Genomic DNA, 27126 nt, shown 5'->3' with positions numbered 1-27126 from the left:
TTATGGTGGCAAGAAAAAGTTAGAATCTATGAACTACACAACACCCCATTAACACAAGAAGTTTGTCTTTATGACAAGCATTAGGAAATTCTTAACTAGAAATGTTCAGAAAAATCCAGGACCTTTTATCTTTAAAAGGTAGAAAGGCTTCTTCAGTCCAATAATGAACCTTAGCGCATGAAGAAGCATTAATACAGAACTGAATCAAATTAAAGGGCTTAAGTACTTAAGCAATTTTAGTATCAGTTTCTAGTGGCATCTTGTTATACTTTATATCCAAGCAATGACCCAAGTCAGACTTGTACAGCAACATAAAGGAAAAGCAAAATGTTACAGAGATGAAGAACACTTACTGTGCTTGGTCTGGCATTGAGTCTTCTTACAAGAAAAAGAAATAACACCTTGTCCTGTCACTGGTGGACTATGTTGCACAAGTTTGCAACAGCTTTTCTAGAAGAGTGCGTACCTGGGCTCTATAGAATTTATTACAATCCTGTGTGACAAAAAGGAGATCTCAAGGCTGTCTTACTCTCAAACTATGATTTTTTGATAGTTATTTGAAGCACTGTGGTAAGTTACAACATGAATACCTTCTGTTTTGCCCAGAGAAGGGAATGAAATAAAAAGCAAACAAACAAACAAACAAAACAACACAGTGCCTTTTAAAGAAAGTAAGAACTAAACAAGAATGCTGGTGCTGCAGTATCAAATAAATTTTGAGGACATAATTTAAAAATAAATAAATAAAAATCACAGATATAGGAATAAAATGCAATGTTAACAGAAGGGAAAAATATTTTTAAAAAGCAGCAAATGAATTCAGCAAATGAGAACTTCAGATGAAAAGAAGGCTAACCACAATAGGAAATCATGTTTGCATACATGTTAACAAATTTAAGTGACTATTTAGAACTTAATTATATGTTAGGCTTGGAAAATAGATGAGCAAAAGAAAGTAGGACTATGCATATGTATGTGTATATGCCATCCATATATGCTCCTTAGACATTACAGTTTACCATCTGAAATTTCTTATTATTACTGTAATATGAAAGTGGAAAAAAAAAAGTTAAACTCATTTGTTTAGTCAATTTTCAAAATATTCACTCACAATGTTTCAGTCAGCTATGGCTACAATAAAATTGAGACAGACTAGGGATATGCTCTTGAAATGCAAAGAAATAATTTGAAACATGGAAAAAAGTAATATTTTATTTATTTTCTAAGCTTTTTGTCAAATGATACCTATGGTACCTATCTTCACCAACTCAGAATGTGGCCTGTTTGTTACATCTTCTGCTTGTCAGATACTCATGGGGAATGTGCTATCTGTGTAAAACTGTGTATCTGAGCGTCAGAAAGCACAGACACCCCTGTTATTCTCTGTTATTCTCTGGAGGCAACACCAGAGTAATTAAAGAGGGGGCAAAATAAGATTAAAAAAAAAAAATCACAGAAAGAGTAGGATGGAACTGACTGAGGGCTTCCACATCAGCCAGGTGGAGATAACCCATCAGAACCAACAGGAAAAGCTGCAGCTAGGGAGGATTTTTAGGAAAAGCGAGATCACCTGTATTTGGAAAGAACACCAATGTCTACAAGAAAGATTTACATGTGTGTAGGTGTGAGATAAAACAGACTGTATTAAAGGAAGGTATGCAAACTAAATGAGTCTATATGTATTCATAGGGGAGAGAAGGAACAAAAATCAATGGCAACAGACACAGGGTATGAATTTGGAAGGTAATTCTACTACAACTTCTTCCTACATCTGCCCAAATAGGATTTGGGGCAGATTCTGACCTCTGTCAGCAATAGGACAGGGATGACAAGGAACTAATCCATTGCACTCCTACTAGGGCTGGTCAGAATTTGCTGCAAGGAAGTGATGCAATGGAGTGCAGACAATTCCAAACTGAGGGAACTGACAGGGGAAAACCTAAAGTAAATAACAGAGCACATGGTTCAAGGTAACACAGTGCCATTCTTAGTCAAAATTCTTTAAAAGCTAGACAAAGTAAAAAGGAATAATATGTCTTCCCTAGTAACTGGGTCAGGTTGTAACATAAATAAATAAATAAAACACTACAGGAATAAAAAGGGAATTTAGTTAGAACTCCGATGCAATACATCAAAGTACTGAGCACATGGAGAGAGTTGCCAAGTGAAATCATCAAAGTAAATGATATAGATGAGCTTAAAAGATACTTAGATGTTTTTATGGCGAGAGAGAAAGAGAAAAAGGGATTGAAGGATACAGTAGATACAAACCAGGCAGTAAGGACTGCAGTAAACTTAAAGGAGAACCTTCTTGGTTTGAAAGTACTTTTCCGGTCCAGAAATTCCTTTTGACCATACTGGTGATTAAATGAAACTAGCTCCTTATATGTTAAGTATCTGCTAAGCACCATAGTCATTGCTCTAGAAGTTATGATAGACAGCTGCATGCAGAAAATCCCCACAATTTCGCTTTCCTTCTGGCCACAAAAATCTACTGTGATCACTGACCAACTCTATAACATATATCACTAAAAACAGAACTTATAAAATTCAGATCCTCCCATTGGACGTATGCAAGTCGATGGGGCCGGATGGGATCCACCCGAGGGTACTGAGAGAACTGGCGGAGGAGCTGGCCAAGACGCTTTCCATCATTTATCGGCAGTCCTGGCTATCAGGGGAGGTCCCAGTCGACTGGCGGCTAGCAAATGTGATGCCCATCTACAAGAAGGGCCGGAGGGTAGACCCGGGGAACTATAGGCCTGTTAGTTTGACCTCAGTGCCAGGAAAGCTCATGGAGCAGATTATCTCGAGTGTCATCACGCGGCACTTACAGGGCAAGCAGGCGATCAGGCCCAGTCAGCATGGGTTTATGAAAGGCACGTCCTCCTTGACGAACCTGATCTCCTTCTATGACAAAGTGACACGTTTAGTGGATGAGGGAAAGGCTGTGGATGTGGTCTACCTTGATTTGAGTAAGGCTTTTGATACCGTTTCCCACAACATTCTCCTCAAGAAACTGGCTGCTCCTGGCTTGGACTGGCGTATGCTTCGTTGGGTTAAAAGCTGGCTGGATAGCTGGGCCCAAAGAGTCGTGGTGAATAGAGTCAAATCCAGTTGGAGGCCGGTCACTAGTGGAGTCCCCCAGGGCTCAGTACTGGGGGCAGTCCCCTTTAATATCTTTATCGATGATCTGGATGAGGGGATCGAGTGCACCCTCAGTAAGTTTGCAGATGACACCAAGTTAGGTGCGTGTGTCAATCTGCTCGAGGGTAGGAAGGCTCTGCAGGAGGATCTGGGTAGGCTGGACCGATGGGCTGAGGTCAACTGTATGAAGTTCAACAAGGCCAAGTGCCGGGTCCTGCACCTGGGGCGCAACAACCCCAAGCAGAGCTACAGGCTGGGAGATGAGTGGCTGGAAAGCTGCCTGGCAGAGAAGGACCTGGGAGCATTGGTTGATAGTCAGCTGAATATGAGCCAGCCGTGTGCTCAGGTGGCCAAGAAGGCCAACAGCATCCTGGCTTGTATAAGAAACAGTGTGGCCAGCAGGTCTAGGGAAGTGATTGTCCCCCTGTACTCGGCTCTGGTGAGGCCACACCTCAAGTACTGTGTTCAGTTTTGGGCCCCTCGATACAAGGAGGACATCGAGGTGCTCGAGAGTCCAGAGAAGGGCAACGAAGCTGGTGAGGGGTCTGGAGAACAAGTCTTACGAGGAGCGGCTGAGGGAGCTGGGGTTGTTTAGCCTGGAGAAGAGGAGGCTCAGGGGAGACCTCATCGCTCTCTAGAGGTACCTTAAAGGAGGCTGTAGAGAGGTGGGGGTTGGTCTATTCTCCCACGTGCCTGGTGACAGGATGTGGAGGAATGGGCTAAAGTTGCGCCAGGGGAGGTTTAGGTTGGATGTTAGGAAGAACTTCTTTACCAAAAGGGTTGTTAGGCATTGGAACGGGCTGCCCAGGGAAGTGGTTGAGTCACCATCCCTGGAGGTCTTTAAAAGAGGTTTAGATGTTGAGCTTAGTGAAATGGTTTACTGAAGGACTTGTTAGTGTTAGGTCAGAGGTTGGAGTCGGTGATCTTGGAGGTCTCTTCCAACCTAGACGATTCTGTGATTCTGTGATTTGGCTTGTGAAGAAATGCTCAAGCAAGTTGGGCATATTTTTCAGCACTGATCGATCTAACCTCACATATTCCAGCCCAGTAACATGACAGAAGAGCACAGACAGACCAGCAAATATAGTATGACAAAGACCTTGATTTAATCCTTGTTTGTAGCAGTTTTAACCAAGAAAAAGGACAGAATGGATACAAAATTGGGAAAAGAGTAAAAAGTCAAAATTAGGTGCTTTAACCAGAACAAATTAACATCTGTTGCACAGAGACCCTATAATCATGATCATATAGAAATAAGAAAAGCTGCTGAGAGTGCTATTACATAGATAATCAAATACTGTTTTGTTGTGTTTTTGTTTGTTTTTGTTTTGTTTTTTTCTTTTAAGGACACATACACACTATAAAATTTGACTTATCTTTTGATTCTCACACCTCCTGCATTTAATTCTTGCTCCATCTTTCCTAAATAACTTCATAGAGCTCACAGTATTCCTAATCACACCACCCTAAGGCTCAGTAGTGCTTTTTGCACTCTAACAGCAGGCGTGACATGTACGATTCTCCACGTCTTTTAAGTATTTTGAAATTAAAAGCAAAGGAAGTCCCTTTCATGCTAATGAGCTAGATGGAAGAGCAACACTTGCATCTCTTCCACCTCCTTCCCACAACACACTACACTTCTTATTATTTATGCTTTAGCAATGGTTGACAGCTTGAAGTTCAGAAAATGATGAAATACAAAGACTCCCCTATTTTGTGATCCACTCTGACATTTCAATCATTTACTGTCTGTATACACAACAAATTTCCTTCTTGTTTCTCTTGGAAATATATTAAGGAGAACAAAAGACTAAGTGTAAAAAGAGATATGCATCTTTCCTGTTGTTAATAAAATTTTTATTACTAGCAGATAACTTTAATTTTTCTTTTATATTTAAATATTGACCCAAGAGGCCAAAGTGAATTCAGAATTTTGCTTTAGTTAAGCAAGGAAATAGTCACATGTAGATATATTCTTATTATATCAAAAACTATATGGTCCTATCTCCCCGAACACAGGACATATCAGATAAAAGTCATCCTCTCTGTATTGATAGATCAAGAAGTTTGTCATCTTATCATCTGACTGCAAGCCATTTCCTTGAGGTTCTTCTCAGACTGACAAATTCTCTGGTCTGCAACTGAGGATTTCTTTTTAGCTCCTCTTGTGTCTTTCTCAGACTTCTTTTTTCTCTTCATCCATTTCCTACCAGCCTCATAATATCCAGAAAAGCCCAAGTCAAACAGTTCTTAATTCCTAAGGGTTTACATGTACACTTCTTTTTCAGGACAGTGACATGTTTCTGAGTTTTAGCTCATGGCCCCCCAAATGTTCTTCATTTTTCACTCAATAGCAGTATTTCCAATTGACAGAATTGCAAAACCGTCCTGATTTGGAGTGAACTGTTTTCCAGACATTCCACAGCTGTAACAATCTGTCCTTGCCTCATGTGTCCACAGGAATTAAGTTGCTCAAAAATAAAAATACCAAGAAAAAAAATACTGTTAGGTTGGCAAAATGAAGCATATGACTAAGACTGATTTTATTTTCTGTCCCCTTTGTTTCAAGGTGGTTCTCATTACAGTAGTAAGCCTGAAAGCCCTAAAGTCTGAAACCTTGTGGTCATCCCAGAAAATCAGCAATGAGAGTTTAACTTTCTACTCAGTCTTGCCCGTAAGCTTCATATACGATCTGGGGGAATCAAAGCTAGCCAGAAGAAGAATATTCAGGCTTCAAAACTATCCAGATATCTGCTTTTGTCCTTTAGACTGTGCAACGAATGTGCCCATTATGCAGATGTCTAATGGGAGATTACCAGCAGTGGTCACTAGGTCAGTATTCCAAATATACGTAGCTTTCATAAAACGGCCTGATTTTCAGAAACTAGAACCAAGCATGCCTTCACCAGGGTTCTAAGACTATGCTGCTACTCCTGCAGTGACAATTGCCAGTTAGAGATTTTTATTTATTTATTTATTATCTACAAGGAACATTTTTTTTTAACTTGCACTTCTACCCTCCCACATAAAGTCTTGAAGAATAACCATGCTTCCAGGAGATTGTATTACTATTTTATTATAGGAGATGCTATGATGTAACAAGGTTCGGATCATTCTCCATATGTCTGCTATTTTTATTTCCTGTCTTAATGATCTCCCACTGCTCACTCATGAAAACAGAATATTCACTTAGGTAAGTCTTTAGTCTAATCTAGTTCTGTCTCATGTTCTCAATCAGATTTTGTGTGCTACCCTGAAACACAGAGTTAAAAAATGTCCAAATGACTTATCAGTATAACTTGTAAAAGAACTAGGGTAACTATATAACAACACACAAAAGAGGCTTTTAAAAGGGCTGTTCAAGCAATACCTAGAGCAAAGCATTGGAATTCACGAAGATTTTGCTACCTTCCTGCATTCTTGTAAAAGCAAGGTGATGCCTTTTCTCACTGTTCTCTGAAGTATACTGATAGGCAGAAAACCTCAGGACATTCAAGTGAAAAGCAAATTATGCACTGAGTGCAAAAATCTAATCTTCAGCTAGGCAGTTTTTCACTAGCTGCTACATAACGCTTCTGCCATCACCATTTCTCAAACAAATGTGTTCACATTTGGCAAAGCACACACAGGATTTCAACCTGCAAGCTGTGATGTATATGATTAACTTCACTAATATGGAGACCTACTGACTTCAGTGACCCACACATGTGAGTATCCAATCGATGCTCACTCTCTTGTACCAATGCTTCAGTAATTACACCAGTCCCAAGGAGGCTCTCAAAAACAGCAGCCACAAGAGGAAGACCTCTGAATGGAGAAATGACACAATTGCACAGTGAATACTTATCTTGCATCTGAATTCTCAGACTTTCCAAACATTTAATTTCAGACATGATTACTTTTTCACTATCTATTCCTCTTCACCACTATCACCCCACCTCACTATCCAAAGAGACTCTCTTCCAGCCACATATGTAAGCTCTCACTGGACATCTGCAAGAAGGTGAGCTAAAAAGCAGCTTCCCCCTTCCCATATAGTGGTGCAAAGTCTGCTCACAAAAACGTGTCCTCAGAAATGCAAGACCTTTCTGGTTCACAACCCCAGAAATTTGGAGAAAGTAGGCCTAGATCCTCCCCACCCTCTGCATTAGCATACAGAACATGGAAAATAATTTGGAAATACACTGTACGTGTACTTCTCTCACCCACTTGTACCCACAGCATCATTGAAAGGCTTGATCCCTGTTTTCACCAGTTTATTCTCTTAATGTTTACTATTAGAATAAATATTCCTGCCAGCCAAGTCATTTTGTTGAATCTCCTATGAACATAAGCATTACAGGGCCAAAAGAAATTGGTGTTTTTCATTTAGGCGATTCGTTCCTCCTGTCTTTCTCTTCACCTGAAAGAGCTGAATGACACAAGTGAAATACCTGAGCGATTTCATTGCCAGCAGTAGAAGTAGGTGCCAAAAAAGAGGAAGGCAGAGGGTAGGGAAAGGAGAGTAGACAGAAGAATGCAAAAATCTCTGTTTTAAAGCCTGTTCCAGATCATGTAAAGCTGGCAGTGCATTTGGTTAATCCCTCTAGTGCTTCAGTGGAAAAATCACAGCAGGCAGCTGGATACAACAGTCAAGGCTGCCCTTTCTTGTGTTTTTTCCATTTCTGGCAGCATACTGTCACACATGCAGCATCTGTCCATTTCCACAGACTGTGGCTGTACATTCCATTGACCTAAAACAGGTAAAGGAAAAAGCAAAAGCATAGGTTCAGATGGCAATGAATAGCTGGGGCTCATGGAATTCTGCAGGTGTGGGATTCCAGATCTCAGCTAGCTACCCCAGCAGCACAAATCACTACAATTACTTGCAGTTTTCATGTCTGCCTTCTCCCACCCAACCAGCATCTAAATTTCAAAAGCTTCATAATGCTGCCATCAAACATTAATAATAACAAAAACAAGAATGATAATAATTAAAAATAATAATAATTTCTAACCTGGTCTCTGACCTTGAATTTTTAATGTGGAAGGACAAGAGGGGCAATTGTAATTCAGGAAAAAGCATTTTTATTAATTCAGAAGTATAAGTATTGGTAATGTAGATGCATAATGCAGTCTTTAGGATGCCTTTGTACAGATAAAGCACAATTTTCCTTCTTCTACAGCTGCTACAGGTTTCTCAAAAAAAAAATTAAATATTACAAGTGTCAACTCAGAAGCCTCCTTTTTCATATGATAGATTTCTGATGCACTTATAGATGTAACTCAGTCTATTTTAAGGACATTGTATAGAAGGATGCTGCACAGATGCATAAAATCTTGCCCACTACTATGTGGACTCTATATTTATGCTCTTTTTTATTTAATTTATATCTGGTGACTTCTACTAAAAGTGTACTTGAGCTTGGCACAGTTAAAATACTTACAAACACAAAACAAAGCACTGCTCCAAAGAGCTCTCAATCTCAATAAATAAAATGGACAAAAAGTACAAAAGGAAGTTGGATTATTCCGTTTTACATAGTGAGAATTAAAACCATAGCTCTATAATACTAGGTTACCAAAACAAACAAACAGGAATAAGATCAGGATTAGGCACAAGCAAAAAAAAAAAATCATTTATTCTCAAGCTAACCCCAGATGTGATACAGACATAGCACTGGCTGTGGAAAGACAAGTTAAGTCTGATCTAACAAATATTTACCTGAACACTGCTTAAGAAGGATGGGTGCCTTTCAGGTCCTGTTTCAGACATGGTGCCACACAGCCACAAGATCTAGCTAATGCTTGTGCACTTTTTGTTATTTCTTAGCGTTGCTGCAAATAAAAGTATTCTGATGATGCTAAAGTAACCATACATTCTATCTTAACCAAAAAATAAAATAAAATAAAATAAAATAAAATAAAATAAAATTAAAAAGGTAATTTTTACTATTGTAAATCTAGCACTGAAAAAGTGGGGAAAAAAGCAAGTGTGTGAACATGGACAGCATAAAGATTTGCACTGTGTTTCATTGTTAGTAGGTGTTAGGATGTCTTTTACACTATAAACACATCTCTGGAGTTACTCTAATAGATAAGTATAACTGACAGGAAAATAAAAACAATTAAAAAACATACTACAAGTTTTGAAATGCTGACTGTAAATATTCATAAGACTGGTAGAGTGTTTGCATAAAAGAGTAACTCAGCTTAAATTAAAAGATAAAAGTGTTTTAACAGACTCTTGGTCAGCTGCAATATTGACAACCAACAGATATATAAACCAAAGAGACTCAGAAAAGAAAAAACATCCTGCTCTTTCTATACAAAGCTGTTGAGTGAAGGTGATTCTACAAATACAAAACCTTGATCATTATCATAAGTTAGAAGAAAAACAATACTTTTATTAAACAATGTTTATCTCCCAATGGCATTTGAGGCATTTCCTACAAAATAACACACAGTTTAGAGACAAAAATAGTGACAAAAAATAGCACGATTAAAAACAGAAAGCCCCTTAAAAACATTCAATCGCCACGTAATGCTGAAGGTCTCAAAAAGGTTTCTGAGGTCAGAAAGTACATGAGTTGAGTGAAATCATTTGTGGTTAAGAAGCAATAGAGAAGAACATAGCTTGCCATTAGATCCTGTTTCTTACCAACAAGTTTCTCCAAAAAAAAAAAAATTACTCCTTTTACTTGTAAATATATGTCATAATACAAATAAATTTGATGGAATTTAATAAATTTATGTAATTTCTTTAACTTTCAAGTAAGACCCACGCTACTGATACTGTTCAAAGCAAAATCTAGGACCAGTCAGCAACTAGCTAAATGAACAAATACCTTTTCACGTAAAAATGTTTTGCTTATAGTGTGTAAGAAATCAGAGTTCCCTACTGAATTAAACACTCCTTCAAAACAAGTGAAAATTTTCAATCATAGTTCAACGCCACATCCAATTTGCAGACAACATTCAGTATATTTTATTAAAAATCTGCCCTGATCACCATTCTTTAAAGCTTCCCTGTGTCTCCTTCAACATGGAATATTTACATTTCTGAATCAGCATCTGAAATCTCAAGGCTTGTTTAAATATATATATATATGTATATGTAATGTGTGACTCTTACTCCACACTTCAAGAGTGATAACAATCCATGGATTAGTTGATATATTAGCTTTAGGTAGAAAACCATCAAATTTTACTCAGAAATAACCCTGGATACTTCCTTGACTAACCCAAGGCCTGCAAAGTGCTATCTTTCCTACGCTTCCAAAGCAACTTAATTTGTTTTAACTATTCAAAGTAAAACAAATCTCACACTTCAGTCCAAGCAAAATGTGCGCCTCTTTCATAAACTGGGAAATTCTTTCTGGCATTTGGTGTATTTTTGCTTGCCTTCATGGTCTTTTCAGTCTAGAAACATTAAAACACTGGAGTAGACAGAATTTTTAAAATTAATTTGAAAATATTTTTTCTCATTAGAAAAAGAAAACTGATTTAAATCACAGCAAAGGTTGAAAATGAAATAACTCTTTCAGTATGTGCTGACTTCCACCAAGATCTCTATGCAGTCAAGAAAACGTGTTCTAAATATCTATAAAATAGGGAAAACAAATAAAGAAAGGAAGAACAAGATGTAAGTGAAGTATATTAATTTACTGGATAGCAGAGGTATATTAGCCAAAACTGGGAATGAATCAGCTATTCTTGTCTACTGCTATTGTGTATTGGAAATGTGTTGATTTAAAAGGTTCTGGACCAAAAGAGGAGAAAATCCTGGGCACCCTCCAAAAATCCAGAAAAAATCCTCATCCCAAACGTCTTCACCAGGTTGCTGTAATAGGCCTATACTTGTTAACTTACCCAGCAGAGCCAGGGCATCTGACATCTTCCTGATCAGCCCTTTGACAGAAGCCCAATGCAGAAATTGGTATTTCACTTCTCAGCAGAGGGACAGACAGCTTGAAGTCATAAGTAACAAAGTTGAAATATATACTTTTCCTGCTCTTACTATCTCCCGTATATACTTCACAAGAACCGTATCTTTATGTAAAACAAGGATAGTTCATCCACTAGGCAATGACATCATCTGTAGCCCATTTTTTTCAGGACTGAACTAGACCTCCTTATAAGTAGGGAAAAAAAATACTGTTAATTTTATAGAACTGTCAGCTGCATACATGCCATTAAGAATATATCCCTTTTTTCATTACTAAAGCCTTTAAAAAGTAATAAACCAACTCACATGTACGCTCTTTTTTGATAAAGAGTTTTGAAATAAACGTGCCTATCACGTGTGATAAATCATGTGCACATACACATACTCTGGTTAGAGGACATTCCACTGTATAAAAGCCCAAAGTAGAATTGAAGGGAGGGGAAAAAGAAAGGATTTCAGTCCTAGAGTACAATCCGCATTTGATTCAAGCAAATTGAAATTTTCACATTGATTTGAAGTTGCATTCCACCCATAATGAGTTATAGATCCCAATTCTTAAGCACAACAATTGAGAAACTTTTCAGGAAACTCTACCATGCAAGTTACAGTTGGCCACTTTTGAGTCCATCTTATATTCCACGACTTGTTTCAGTTGCACATGAGCACTACTAGTACATTGTACATACATTATATAAACCGAAGGGAGTAATTTTTATTTAAATTTTGACTGGGTTACTTTCTACATGCATTTTACAATGAACCATGCAAACAGCACCTGATGCATACATTCATGCATTTCCTTCACTAGAAACAGCATTTGGTATTTGCAGTTACTGGAGTATTGCACTGTATACTTCTACATTTTAACCATTATTCTTAATGCTGCAGTTGGAGGAACCTATCAGCTTTATAATCAGTGGGTAAATTTGGAAATGCACATGTTCAGGAATGTGCCTGTATAAAACTGTATATGTATAGGTTCCAGATTTTGGAAATCAGACCCATAAATCATGTGTTCCAAGTGGTAAACCAATGACACCCATCAAATGATAAGAAATAATTACAGATGTTTCACTGTTTCTACCCTACCCCTGTAATTTACAATAGTAAACATAGCACAAATTACTCTGAAAAGTTCTGGCACTGAACTGCAAGACACGATACCCAGTAAAACAGACTGGTGCGATAACAATGGATACTGGTGAAACATAACTCACTCTGCTTTCATTCACACTGGCATACATGAACTTAGACCAGCATAAAAACTACTGCAAAACATATATCAAGACATTTCTTCTTAAGTAAGTGAAAATAGTTCATCTATTCACTGGAGAAGGAGATACTATAAGCCAAGGAGTGGACAGAAATCAGGATGCCCCAAAGCCTTCCTGGAGTCATATCAAGGAAACTTTCATGTTGGGAAATTGGCCTTCCACAAACCAACCTTTTCCAGTCCCTCCGGATTTGAAAGAGCAACCTTAAACAAAATCTTAAAGTGCTTTGTTTTTTGGTCTGAAATTCTTAACCATAAAGACCAGCTCCTCTTTCTTTTAAATCAGCAGTTGTGCCCACTTAAGAGGCACCAGAGAAGCACTGTGGTTTTCCTTTAAAAGTTAAAAAAGAGAAGCAGAGAAAGAAATATATCCCCTTATTTCCTTAAAATTGCTATTACTTCAGGATCTTCTAGAGCACTAGGCTGTTTTATTAAATTGCCTCTTGGTAGCATTATAGCATTGCCAAAAAGGACTTCTTATTGCCATGATTAAAAAGTTACGCTTTTTCTTAGGAAAGCTTTGAATTGTTTAGTCTGTCCCTCCCAACAGTAGCAAGTGGGCAAAGGGTATGTTTTTAAAAAATAAATTAAGAAAAATAAAAAGCTTAGCACAATGGAATTGGATCACTGTCTTCCCCCAGTAAATATATCTAATATCACATGCCTATTCAAAGTGGGAATATGGGATTTCCCCTCAGTAACCTCCGTGAGGGAAGCAGAGAAGAGAATGCAATTGTTCCCCATCTCATTGTATTTGTTACTAAGCCCTGATGCCAGCCACATGCTGATTATCTCTTGTGTTACATAAAGTGCTCTCCTGCAGGGCCAATTGCCTGCCATGATGTCTGTATCCTGTTACATAAAGCGTTATCCTTTACCGCTGTGCACAGAGCCAAAGCACTGTTCTTTGCCACCATGCCCTCCATCTTCTGAGCTCAAACGCCCTTTGTTTCCATGCCCAATTCTGCCCACATCTTAAAAGCCACCTAATAATTAAAACAAAACAAGAATAATACTCAATAAACAGCAATTTTGCAGTTACACTGTAAAATGAGAAAGAACACAAAATTGCTCAGGGATACTAGGGGAATATGAGAGGATCGTAGGAAAAGATCCTAGGAAAGACAGAATCACTGCATGGTCTTCTGCAACTCAGATGTTGCACCTACACATTTTTATCATTTAAGGGTCATTCTCAAGATAGTATTTCATCCACCTCAATATTTCTCTAAGGTGGTCAGCTGCAGTGAAAATAATCAGCTGCATTGCTGAAGATGAAAGCATCCTTGGAGTAAAATCCACTCAGAGTAGCTGTCTCTCATGATGCATTGCAATAACAAATGGTCAAAGGGCTCTGTTGCTCCAGTGATGTGTAAACATGCTGCATAATCAAAATGCTGCAGGAACAATGAGGCGTTATTGGAAGGATGGCAGCAGTATAGGAAGAGCACATCTAGAAGCAGAGTTCACCTGACTGTAGGCTGACAGCCAATTCACACAGTACAGTATAATAGAAAATGCTCTTTTGGGTGGCCTAGAGGGAACAAAACTGCTAAATCAGCTGCTCTGGCATTACCGTTTCTGGCAACTGAAAATGGCAAGTCTTACATACACAATGATAAAGGTTAGGCAAATGGTTTCCCAACTGAGAAGAAAGAGAAATTGAATTATCAAATTTTTGTGAGGCCACGAAAAACAGAATCTCATCTCCTGCAGCTTGTGGCCTTTTCTGCAATGCTTTGTAAAGAAGAATGACAGCCAGCAGTACTATATATTTTCCCTTGAATCACTGTACAAAGCTAAGAGGGATTTTAGAATAAATCTTTCAATTTGTGATTTTCTGTTTTTTGTTCGTTTGTTTTGTTTTTAATATTTTTCAGATTTCAAATAACCCTCCTTTGTGTCTGGTAACATATTAATTAAATATCAATACAATCCATCTTCAAGAGCAAAGAAACCCCCCAAGCAAGAGAAAAATAGCTGTGCATGGTCAGCCTCACTTATCGAAAGGCCAAGATTAACTTCAGGGATGCTTCAATTTTGCTGCATCAAACAGCTTCACTCCCATTCACATGATGAAGGCTAGGGAAGGAAGAAGCATAACGTCTTCATTTAAATCAATGCCTCTTGAGACTTAGTTACGAATATGCAGGGCAAAGTCCTGATGCCAGACATAAAATATGCAGATAGATGTGTAAGTAACAGCTTCCCTCCAGTTCTATATTGGAGCCCATACAACAGGAGGCAAATATTAAAAAAGACACAGAGTAGGCTTAGTAGATTAGTTAGTAGATTCAGTTTTTGTGAAAACATGAAGAGTCTTATAAAAGCTTCTGACTTACACAGAAAGTTTACAAGAAAATAATGGAAAGACTCTGCCTGAAATGGGGTACCTCAAGACTTAAAAAGCGTAAAGAAAATCCCAAACCCTGTCACAAAGCCCTTAGCTTATACAGAGATACAACATTATTTCTGCTGTCATTCAAAGCTCACAGTGGAGATTTTCCATTTGTTACTACTAGCTTTGAGTTGGGATTAAATTGCTCAATTTTGGGGGCTACAGAGACCCTCTCCTCGAATCACGAAAGAAAATTCAGTGTCTTTGAAGAAAACTTAGCAGAAGAAGCAATTGATAACAGATAGTAGTCTTATGGTACATAAACACTGTGGAAGTGATTTTTATTATTTTTTTTTTAAACTGAATTAATGCATTCAATGTGTCTTTCCCAGATAACCTTTCTGCTGTACCATTAATTTCTTGCACTGTACATTGTGTCATACTGCACCATATATTCTTTTTCCCCACCACCACATCCCTAGGGTCAAAGGTAGAAGACAGAAAAATTCCTGGAATAATATCCCCAATAAATTACTGTTAACTATTATAATTCAACATGGGCATATAAACGGCACTTTAAAGAAAATTGAATTTGTTGAAAATTAAAGCAAACCTGGTGTTACTTTGAACAAGAGGCTCACTGATTGTTTTCAGATTTCCATTATAAAATAGGCTTTTTTGTTTTATGTGTTATATACCCTCTGAGGAAAGGAATCGTACCTCAAAACATATGGGTGTTCAGAATTTTTATTTTTAAACACAATGCTCCATGCCCATAAAACTTTGCTTGGAAGCCAAGGAATTTATAACAAGGTGCATAACAGCAATTCTGAAATAAGGCTAAAGATGAAGAAAAACATGGCTTGTACTCACTAATTAAAATAAATAAGAACAGAGCATAGAAGTAAAAGCAAACTTAATTTAGGGACAAATATCTGTGGTTTAATTTAGTGCTGTCTTCTCATTATCTGTGGTTGTACAGACACTGGAATATGCAAGAAGACAGACTAGTAAACAGCCATGTATTTTGTGGAACAGGCATATTGTTTTCAGTCTACAACATGGTGCTTTCGTTTTACTGCTGTACTACATTACACTAAAGAGCATGAAGAGGGGACTCTTGCTATCTGGATTTTAAAGAATTTTTTCATGCACAGCTTTCATTTTAAAACACACGTTCTGTTAGAACAATAAGCTTACACATCTTATTTTAAACTAAGTGCTATATAAACAGGAATTCTGTTAAATATTCTCTTATAGTATAAGCCATGACTGAGTGTGCCTTGCTATGATTCAATGTATGTCTTGGGTGTGTTTCAGCCTTGTGTATTCAACCACCTGTGAAGAGTGCTTATAACCCACTAATGCACACCCGGGAGAAGCTTTTTACTATTAGGAGAATGGCTCATTAATTTTACATTACGAAAAAATGTAAACACTCATTTTTGGTTGGGTTTATGCAACATATCCTTTTATTATAGAAAGTCATTTCCAGTGAGAGGTAAGAGCATGGAAAGGGGAAGGTTATCATTGTTTTTTATCTAGGCTGTCCAAAACCTTGCTTTTTCTGTTACCTAATGGACTTACTTTCCCTCTCTCTGCCCTTAGCTACATAAGCTTTACTACTTGTGTATGGTTGTGTTCTGTATTCATTCTTTCACTAAAAGCTGAGACCAATATGACAATAGGGCCACAAAGTTGTAGCTAGAAAGGAAAACTTGACAAAAAACATCAATTAAAAATATACTGCCTCACAAAGGATACTTCCTGCCTCAAATCCTTGCTCTACGCCTATTACATTCTCATACGTTAATGAATTGTTTCAACCCACCAGGCACAAACTTGGTTTGATGGTGACATGAAACCACCACCTGCGTGACCAAGATGAAAGCACTCCTGTAATTTTTCTAAAAAGATTCACCCAGCCAATCAGAGTGTAGTTTTGAGTAGTCAAAATCTATATCCAGAATCTGATAGTTTATTCACTTTCAAATGCCATCTGATATTTCCGATTCATCAGTTCCCTCCTGATGATCCCTCTGAGCCTGGTCACTGTCATTTTCTTGTAGGCCTAAGAGCAGGTGGAGAAGAGCAACTGGAATTTGCTTCAAGGATACTCAACGGCACAAAGAGATCAGCAACCAGTAGTCTGCGGGCATGCACAGCTAGTTTGTCTATGCAATTGAAGTTGCACAGTTAAATTGCATGCACAACAGTTTTATTAACAATACTGGACTTCACAAGTTTGGGAAATCGGGCTCTGCAACTATAAAATTATACACTTGATATATATTAGTAGTACAGTAAATAGAGTATAATTAGAACAGAATACAATGTACTATTTTTCACTGCTTTTTATTCTTACTTCCCTAGAGCTACAAAATGAGCTTCTAATGAGCTTTGGGTAGTCACATAAATAGAAAACCTAACCTTGTAATGCCTGATAGTGATCTAAACTGCTTAGATATGTTTTGTATTATACCACAAAACAGTGGTTTGTTCATGGAATGGAACAAAATTTCATGTGTTACTCATACTTTGGCCCTAGGCATGCATGTGTTGAAACCATAATCCCCAGCGTATTTCAGAATATGTTTGGACAACCGAAGTTGCTCTGTGAAAATGACCCAGAAGGAAAGCCCCCTATCCATTAAAAACACAAATTACCAAGACCTCAATGGTTAAGTGTAGCCTACAGCATATACAAAAAAATTTCCAATACACTGCTTATTTTCTCAGTTAAAAAGAAGGAAGAAAGAAGATGAGAAGGATTCATTCAGGAACCATACAGGAAAACTGTAAACTAGCTGTATGTGGATACACTACATAAATATTATAATATTCTGTCCAAAAGAAAAAAAAAATATTCTATGCCAAGACAGGAAATTTCCCTGTTAAAATGTCTTTGAACGTGACTGCACAGACCTGTCCAGATTTCATATAGATGCGTTCTCCCCTAAGATTTCCAACAGCCATTTGTTCTTTCTCTTGCAGGGTAAATAACATGAGAAACAAGGAACTTTTCTGATAATAGCAGAAATTGTTTTTTTCCCACTCTAAGAGTTCCTTGCAGCTATTAGGCAGACTCTTGTATGGGAAGTGTAATTGTGTAATTGGCATTATTCTCACAGCCCCTCTATGATGCAGACAGATAAACAGACAGGCTGACAGGTCAATAGGTAGGTATACAGAAACTAAGAATTACCAAGAGCCAAACAAGGAATTTACTGCACTTGAGAAATGGATCCAAATCCCCAAACTCCTTTCTGGTGTTTTAAATATAAAGTGACCTGCATACAGTAACACTCCTTTTTACCAGATAGCAGCTAATACCTTTAGACTACTTCTAGGTGTCTATTGTTTTATAAGCAGAAGCTGAAGCTTCATAAGTTTATTTCTGTAGCCTCGTAAGTGTCCATTTTATGCAGATGGACCAGAGCTGGAGCTTAAAACCAAAGAACAAACAGATTTGAGAAGCTTTAGACATAAAAGTCTACTTCTACATTCTATATATGCAAAGTATACTTTAGAATAGGAAGATAAAGTATGTTTCTATGCATTATCTTCCTGTTCCAACATATGAACCCAAACAAGACAGATTCTAATTGACATTATATATTTCTCTTAATACTTTTTGCTTTTACTTCTTCAGAGTAATTCAAGGAATAAGCTGTGTTTAAATGAGCCAGAAAAAAAAAAAGAAAAAGAAGAAAAAAAGTAACAAGAAGAAGTGCTAAATTTTGATTTGAATCTCTTGGGGATAAAACAGATCAACTGTTCATTATAAAAGATTTACTGTAAGATGGTATAACATACACTAAAAGTAAGCTAAAAGTTACATTGATTAATTACATTATATTTTTACAACAGGAAAACAAAAAAAATGTGAAAATATTGTCATGAAATTAATATATCTTTTTTGTGAAGGGCTGCATTTTGGTTTACATGCAGCACCATTTTACACAACTTTGGCTATGAAAAGGGATTTTCAGTGGGCCTTTAGTGGAATTTATGCTAGCTTTAAGGGTAGTTGAATAGCCAGAGGATTGTAAGGAGCCTTCATGTAAATGAAAATCTGTTCTTTAATGTGCACACTCCTCAAAGTAATAAAGATTTTATTATTTTGAAAGTTATGTACACCCACTGCACAATATCAAATATGCATGTTGTAAACACAGTGGACCAACTTCAGACATGATGTAAGCATGTGTAACTTGATTGACTTCAAAGGGACCACTTGTGAAACAGAACTCTACTTCACATGGCTATGGTCTACAGGATCCACGCTAAGTAGTCACGTTATTTTAAATAGAACTTTTTGAGTAGCATAGTGTTACACAGCATCAGAAAGTATAGCAGAACTGGGCTGTCAGTAATCTACAGGGTCGGGTATCAAAAGAATTAATTCTGGCTTAGTGCAAGGCACAAAAAACACTTCAAGCACACTGAAAAGAATAGACATTAAGAGTGCTGAGATGTCATTTCAGAGCAAGAACGGCCACCATTGCTTTAAACAAGAAAAGGCTAGTAGTTTCTGTACACTGGTGCTGTATTTAAGAAAACCAATGACTGTGTAGGCAACGTACAGAGAAAAGAAAAAGGACAAGGACTGGGCAGAAAGGACCATTAGCAACAAAATGACAAGAAAGATTGGCCGGGACTCTGGCACATGTATTATAATGCAGAGAGCAGTAGACTAGGAAGGAGGTGGCACAGATCTCAAGTAATTTTTTACAGAACTATGTTCTCCCTTAAACTTTTCAATTCCCATCATTGCATTTATTAGCTGTTTTCTTACCAAAGTGCTTTTGGAAAATAGAAAATGAAGTTCTACTTTGTAAGATGGCAGACACTAGTTACTTCCTCTTTTTCTATTTTTAAGAAAAAATAGGGCATTGGATGATTCACAACACTGAAGATGTTTCATCATGGATCATCAGTTGTAGACTATGAGCTTGAAATCAAATGGAAAGGAAACTCAGAGAAACCACAAGCAAGAAATTCTGTTGAAAAACAATCTTCAAGAATAAAGACATTCAAGAAGAACAGGCATTTCTGAAACAAATGCATGCAATAGAGCTTCTGACTTCCTGTGCAGATAAGCCCCAGTCCCAGGTGTTGTCTCCCTAACAGTATGAACCATTGAAGACTTTAGCTGGCAAAGCTACTGCAATATTTGGGAAGTTGTTCTGACTTACAGGACAAATGCACATGGACTTTTTCTTGTGAAAGTTAAACAATTTACTGCATACTTTCAAAATCCTCCCAAAGTCACTGTTTTGCTCAGAAAAACTCCAGAGTTACTCCAGTGTAAATCTAAAAGTTGCAAAAGCAGTAAGATTTCATGAAACAAAGGAGGATTTCTTTCTTTCAGCAGCAAGAGAAATGCTGCAAGTGTTCTTTCCTCCCAACATAAGTAAGTGGCTGACTTACTGTTCCTCTTCTGTCAAAAGATACAGTGACAGGAATAATCTGAGATCTGGGTAAGAATGTGGAGAGAAAAAAAAAATAAAAAATAAAAAAGCATTTGCCACCGTTTTGCAACTCAGTTTGAAAATATCATCTAAAATGGCTTCCTAATTTAATATCAGATATGAATCTCAAAGTAATGTGAAAAAGAATTGCTGATAAATACCCATATGAATATGAAAGCTATTTTTCAAATACCAAATGTATTCATACGTGGGAATAGCCCTAAACAGTCACACTGCACTGGTATATACTCAGAGGGAGAACAACTCCCCAAAGCATCAAATACCAATTCATTTTTAAATGACATTTATTGGTCTTAAGAGAAATAAAGCTGATGTAGTATTTGAATTTTGCCCAGAGTACAACTCTTCTTGTTTGAACATTCACTTGGTTCTCCCCATGCTTTGATGATATCCTGAAGTTTGTACAACTTGCTTACTTAACTGATATTTTTGCCCAGTCAAGGACTGCAAGAGCATACAGTGTACAAGAGAGTAATGAAGCCCTGCTTTTAAATGCTGATTCTGGGAACTCAGCAAATAAACGAAGATAGTTTTGACATGTTTCATGGTTTGGCAGCATGCCAGAGAGCACCTTCCATTCAAAATGAATACATGTATTATTCATGAATATTTGACACTGCTCAAATAACCCCCATATGAATAGTTCCCCAAAGACTAATGTAGCGATGAGTGTATTAGTAAGTCTTTCACAGCAGTAAGTAGCAATATTTAAAGTTTGTCTTGAAAAACATCAGCCACCTCTTGGAGACACTAAAGACTTTATCCAATAACTGACCTCAGGAAAAAGGTCTGTAACTACATGTAAATACTTGCCCCTTACAAAACCAACATGGAAACGAATGTTTAACGTTTTTTATATTGGCATACCCACATGACAACAGGTTTTCAGTGTTTTCCTGTTACAGACAATATAAAGGGCCAAGCCTGAAGCTGCCACAGCCTTATGGCTTCAGACACCTCCAATATAACAGCACATGCATCAGTATATCTAATACATCCGTAGCCTGAAAGATGACCACAGAGTTTCAAAATTATTCTCCATAAGTAGCTTTGGGGTCACCCCACAGGATTAAAAAAAAAAAAAAAAAAAAAAAAAGTATGTGAACACAAATCTGTTGATCATTAGAAAGCTGAAAGAGACCAAAAAACTTTTGAAAATCTGGATAATTTTCAGCTCAGACCAGTATTACAATACAAAGAAAAACACAGCTGTAATTTGAACCCTGGATAATACAATACAGTACCTACCGGTAAACATTAATATTAAAAACTCTGAATGTCTTTGAATGCCAAATTCTTCCCTCTGTGTAATCCTTCACCTATTTGCCAATATATGATCATTTTTGCTATATTCTCATGCCAGTACGAATGACTGCTTGTGTATTTAAATGTCTTTGAAATATTGTAATATTGAACCCTACAAGCTATTAAAAAAAGGAAGCCTGAAAAAAAGATTTTTTTTCTAAATTTTGTTACAAATTCACAACACTGAATGTTTACCTTGATCCTTTACTTTTGCTGTGATCTTGCTTGAAATAAAGGTGACAAAGCTGTTCCTAGCTATTGAATAGGGCACCATTGCTTGTGGTTTTACTTAGTAACAAGAAACAAAAGAAAACCTAGCTTATGCTGGAGGGGAAAATTCTCTGGGACTTTAAAGACTGAATTGAAGAATAATTCAGATGAGATGCTGTTTTCACCCTGACCACTCTACAAAGGAGATAGGGGAGGAAGGTGGATAATTCGTGTTCCTGGACCACCTGCAGCAGCCTTGGAGACCCCAACCCTGGAGGCAGAGCTGGGGCAGTGCACAGCAAGGGACAGGTGTGGTCAGGACTGCCTGCCCTGGGCTGCCGAGAAGGCCAGGAGGAGGAAGAAGAGGAGGAGAAGGAAGAGAGGGGAGGGGGAACCTGCTGAGGCAGCTGACAGTCTCATCCTCCTGGCTAGAGGAAACTGCAACACACTCGGCCCTGCTGAGCCCTGTTTGAGCCCCAATATGTAATGTGCCAGAACTGGTGCAGAGGTGTGTTTCAGCCGCCTCCTCGCAACAGGAATCATGTAGCCTCTTTCAAGCATGCACACAAACAGCTAAGCGCAAGTCGGAAGGAGGTTTCAAGTCGTGGGACAGCGCAACTCAAACTGTGAAACCACATTGCATAAAAATATTCCTTAAATGAGATACAGCCATCAGGCATAGAACAGAATGGTGTTTCCTACCAGATGCCTGACTTACTTGTCCTCTATCAGATTCTGGAAAAATACCCTGAAAAGTTGAGATACCTATTAGTATGTCTATTTATTTATTATTATTATTTAGATCTATTTATTGCTCATTTTCGAACACATCTAATCTGTGTTACTTTGCAAAAGCAAGTGCCAATTTCAGAAGCTCCCCCAAAAAATCACATCTGAAGAGCTTACACGTGTCCCCATTAGCCTTGAAGTAAACAAAATGCCTCTAAGTGTACAATAATGACTTATTTGTATATAATGACTTATTTGGATTCAGTTCTGTCATTCACTGCATTTCAACTCAGCATTTTTCTTTTGTTTACCAAAACTGGGACAAAACCCCACTGCCTCCATATACAGTAATCAGAAGTAGAATAATGGAAAGAAGAGCAAAACAATTGTTACACTTGACAAACTAAAGGAGACAATTAATAAAATCCACGTGTTACACAAACAGGGCAACTTTAAGAGATGGGGACATCTGAAAAATTCAGGTTGAGAATTTGTTTCTATATAAAAACACATGGGTAGGAAATGCTGGGATCTACAACTTTGATTCGAGTCTATCTCTGTTTAAAAAGAAAGTAAGTATTGTTCCATGAAGAAACAAAGGAAACTTCAGCCCAGGTTATACTGCAGGGGACTGAAAAGCATAAATACTCTAAGGCGTAACAAATCATGCCACTACAAAATATTAGCTAACATTTGACTTAATTCTTTAACCCTTCTCTTTGCATGTTTGTATTTCTCAAAAACTTGTAGAAACTAATCATAGCCACTCAGATTATCTTTAGGACAAGAATAGCGTTCCCAACAGCTGGAAATCAAGCGTTCCTCAAAGAGGTAAACAATAGCTAGAAAAGGAATTTCAGCCCATTGTTTGAAATAAATAATCCAGAAAAGTTTCCCTATGGAGTGTCTTGGGGAATACTGTGAGACATACCTCTGCGACAATCTGAGCAGCAAGCCCCCACATTCTGAACACACTGGGTATTCAGTCACCTGAGGCTACCCATCAGCAGCATACTCATCTAGGAGACCACTTATTCATTTCCCAGAAAAATATCAACAGCTTCCAGTGGGCACGAGAGTTTTGTGGTCAAAAATCTGCATCTGGGAATGGGTCCTCAGGAATCCAGTCTCCCACTGTGACATGTAAGCACAAACCTAGCACATCCAAAGGAGGCTGGATGATGTAACATGCAGAGAGTTCACTACGTCATGTAAAAGCAATGAATATTGCACTAGGTAAGTATGTTATATAAAGCAAAATAGTTTTCTCAACATGTCATTACCTTACAAAAAATGGATGTTCAATGGAACACAGGAAAGGGGCTTCTACGCAGTTAAATTCAATTTCTGCTATGATAAGCAACCACAGTATGTTATCCTTTTTGTAACAGATTAAATGGAGACTGTAGATTGACTGGTATTTCTTGCATAAAGGGTAATAGGGGAATGTGGTAAATACTTCCCTCTGAAGGAGTATGCATGAGCTGCAAGGTCTAAATTTACAGCTGGATCCCATTGACAGTGCAAAAAAGGAACAAAATTCTCTCTCCCAGCCCTCCCTTCATTTTCTTCCTGCTGTAAATGCCAGTCACAGTCTGGCCTGTAATACACATGGGGGGGGGGGGGGGGGGGGGGGGGGCAGGGAGAGAAAAAAAAAAAAAAAGATGTTAACTCTTCTAAATACAAATCAACAGATTTGCAGCTGAAATGAGAAATAAATCAGGTCTGCATGCTCTACTTTGCATGAGGAAATGGTTTTCCTGCAAGTAAAAGCTGGATGTTCTTAAAAACACATCATAACACAATGACAGGAGAATAATGAGAAATGAGGTAAACTGTTGCCAGATTGGTATCTCAAAATCTGCTCAGTGATGGCTCATTCCCTAACCTGTATGTGAATTAAAACAGAGCAAATGCTTGGCTGTAATGGACCTCAAGAGAAAGTTGTAAGATGAATCCTGGTCCTTCTGGGAAACAAAAGATAGATCATGACTCTATGATAATATCACCTCATGATAAGGTTTAGGAAAAAATCTGAGGTATATGCTAATACTGACAAAAAAATCAGTATGACTTGACTGTTACTCCACAGAATCACAAAGCATTTCAGAAGTTTTGGGTGGTTTTTGTCCTGCTTTCAGCTGGGTAGCCACACAGATATATTTGGTTTGTATCATGGGTACATCTTATCTCCTACTTCACAAACACTACTACTGGATCATTGATAATTTAGTGTGTACGTATGAATTCATCCCAGTTTAAGATCTGTTTATGTTGATAGGCTGAACTGTGGAACAAGGCAAATAAGTTATTTTCCACCTTTGGTTCTGATTCAGTAACAAAACAGAGTTGTACTTTGTTCCTGGTACTGAAGGGTAATATTTATTTTAGGCAGGTGCTTTACTTAACTGCATTTTAAAATGATGCAAACTTCAAGTGGCTAAAAATAAGTTCTATTGAGTAAAAAAGTCAATAGAAATTCTGCCTCTCACATCAACAGGGTTAGAAGCTAATCCCTGATATTGATTGCTTCAAACAAATTTAAGATTACATAGAATCATAGAATGGTTTGTATTCAAAAGGACATTTAAAGACCATCTAGTCTAACCCCTCTGCTATGGCAAGGATCTTTAATTACACCTAATTCACATTGTCTTAAGTGAAGCGAAAGACTAAATTGTCCTAATTTCTCCATAATCTGAAATTGTCAGGCATGACAATGAATCTCCAAGTGTTCAGGTCTCTAGTAATTGTTGAATTTGTTAAAGTGCCCAAACACTTAATGAGGAGGAAACCTCTACAATTTGTGTTTTCAAAATCTCTGCCCAAGCTAACAGCCTACTTTGAGGTCTGCCACCTGCCAAAAGGGTGAAAACCTCTCAAAATCATATGAATATTAAAGAGTCTGTTTTAATACTGTATTATGACCAGAGAGTAGAAATCCATATCCTCCCAACTGGAGAAACCAGCATTTTGAATTGCAGGAGTAGAGCTCTTTCAAAGGAGGTGCTGGGTTCTTGTCACTCCTGGAAATTTATCATCAATTTCCTGAGGAGACCACATAATTCTAATAGCAATGCTCAAACAGATTTGTATATTTTCCCCAAATACTCTGAAGTATATTGTACTATGCGGTTCTTTCAGGAGACTCATTGTGGATTGATCTTTTAAAATTATCCTAAGTAAAATGTTTAACTCTCCCATGATTCAAAAGAGAGAGGGGGGAAAATAAGTGTGGATCATATTAACTTAAGTCAGAGAAATGATGTAAAACCTCCAGGGATTACACAGATGCATGAAGGTTCTCTCATATAGTCCCAAAACAGATTTGTGCTAACAAGATTGAATTTCATACCTTGGGATTTTTAAGAGTTGATTTTGCATGCCTCTATTGATATAACTGGTCTCCTTGACTTCAGTGGGTCAAACTGTAAGAGCAACGATGACTAATGAGCTTGAATATGTAAAAGTGTGTTTATAGGGCAAAATAAAATATACCCAACTCTAACATATATTTAACAAGAGCCCTTGAGGAAATTAAGATCAGAAAGAATAATACAGCAACTAAACAGCTACAGGAATGAACCACGAAGTACAAAAATTTGCAAGTAGAAATGTAGAAGACAAAAAGATGGCTCATGTCTGAAAGAGACAACATAAACATGAAAATCATGACATGCAAAGGGAAGGCTGGCTGCTATTTGATAAGGCTAAATTGTTTCCATTCTGCATGCAGGACATTCTGGAAATTAACATACGTTTAACAAATAATTATAATCCTGGGTTTAATCCCTCAGCATGAATGCTGACCATATCATCCTTCAAAAAGTACCTAAAAATGTCTTAAATGGTGATTTGATTTGGAGTAAAACAAACAAACAAAACAACAAAAGCAACCAAAAAACTCCCTTAGTGAAGTCTTTCACAGCACCTCTTTTTCATTAAAATGATTTATTTTTTTTTTGCTTTACCATAACACAAAAAAGCCTCTCCCAGTTTTCAGTGTGCAAAATAAAATTGTTGTAAAATATATGCATATATAGCAGGAAGCAGATAAAGTCATCTAATGCACTAGCATTAACAATATAGAAAAAGCAGCTGCATTTGCTTCAGTGGCTAGCTCTATTTGCAGCCTAAATTCCGACTGAATAATTCCAAACTACTTCTACCCATCTGAATGGAGATAAGACTAGATACGCACCTCTATAACCAAGAAAAGAATCTAGTCTAGAACTACTAAGATATTTTTAAGTCATTAGAATGCATATATATTATCATTAATGAATAATATTTTAATGAAAATACATTGTATCTAACTCCCAGTGCAAGCTTGAATTGTACAGCATCATTTCTGGGGAGTTCAGATGTTCTGGGAAAGCCTTGATAACAAAGATACCAAAAAAGATATGCAGGTGAAACACAGGACAGACTCTGAAATACTATATTATACTGCCCAAAGGAATGAGTTTGCGTTGTATTACTACCTTGCACAGGCATTATGCATTTAAACCTGTCAAAGGCTGAAAATAAGACTAGCAATAAGTACTTGAACATTTTTATCTAATCTGGGACTTATTAATTTCTGTCACCTCATGGTATATTTGTTCAAAGAGAATTAAGGTACTACAGAGGATGACTTGCCATCAAGTACTCTTTCTAAAGCAGAGACTGAACATTAGACGAGATGGGGAAAAGGATGGGT

The 27126-nt window shown here is 37.5% G+C and overlaps 1 protein-coding gene across 18 annotated transcripts in view; it reads right to left on the bottom strand.

The window, feature by feature from the left end:
* SUGCT (succinyl-CoA:glutarate-CoA transferase) overlaps positions 1-27126 on the bottom strand; it is a 338050-nt gene that overhangs the window by 114821 nt on the left and 196103 nt on the right. Inside the window, exons 14-15 of one of the 18 annotated variants that reach the window (XR_014578983.1) lie at positions 8852-8964; positions 7744-7880 (exon numbers count right to left, since the gene is read on the bottom strand). The exons of 14 other annotated variants lie outside the window; for them this stretch is intronic. Coding sequence is in view for 3 of the 4 variants with exons in the window: in XM_083822417.1 (XP_083678543.1) it covers positions 7779-7880 (102 nt within the window). In the remaining variant the exon portion in view is untranslated. 3 more of the 18 variants (XM_083822417.1, XM_083822409.1, XM_083822406.1) reach the window with 3 other exon arrangements.

This window comes from Anser anser (genome assembly GCF_964211835.1).
Source record: "Anser anser genome assembly, chromosome: 2".
NCBI classification, from domain to species: domain Eukaryota; kingdom Metazoa; phylum Chordata; class Aves; order Anseriformes; family Anatidae; genus Anser; species Anser anser.
The sequence above is the reverse complement of the archived record's forward strand: the minus strand, read 5'-3'. Positions and strand labels throughout refer to the sequence as shown.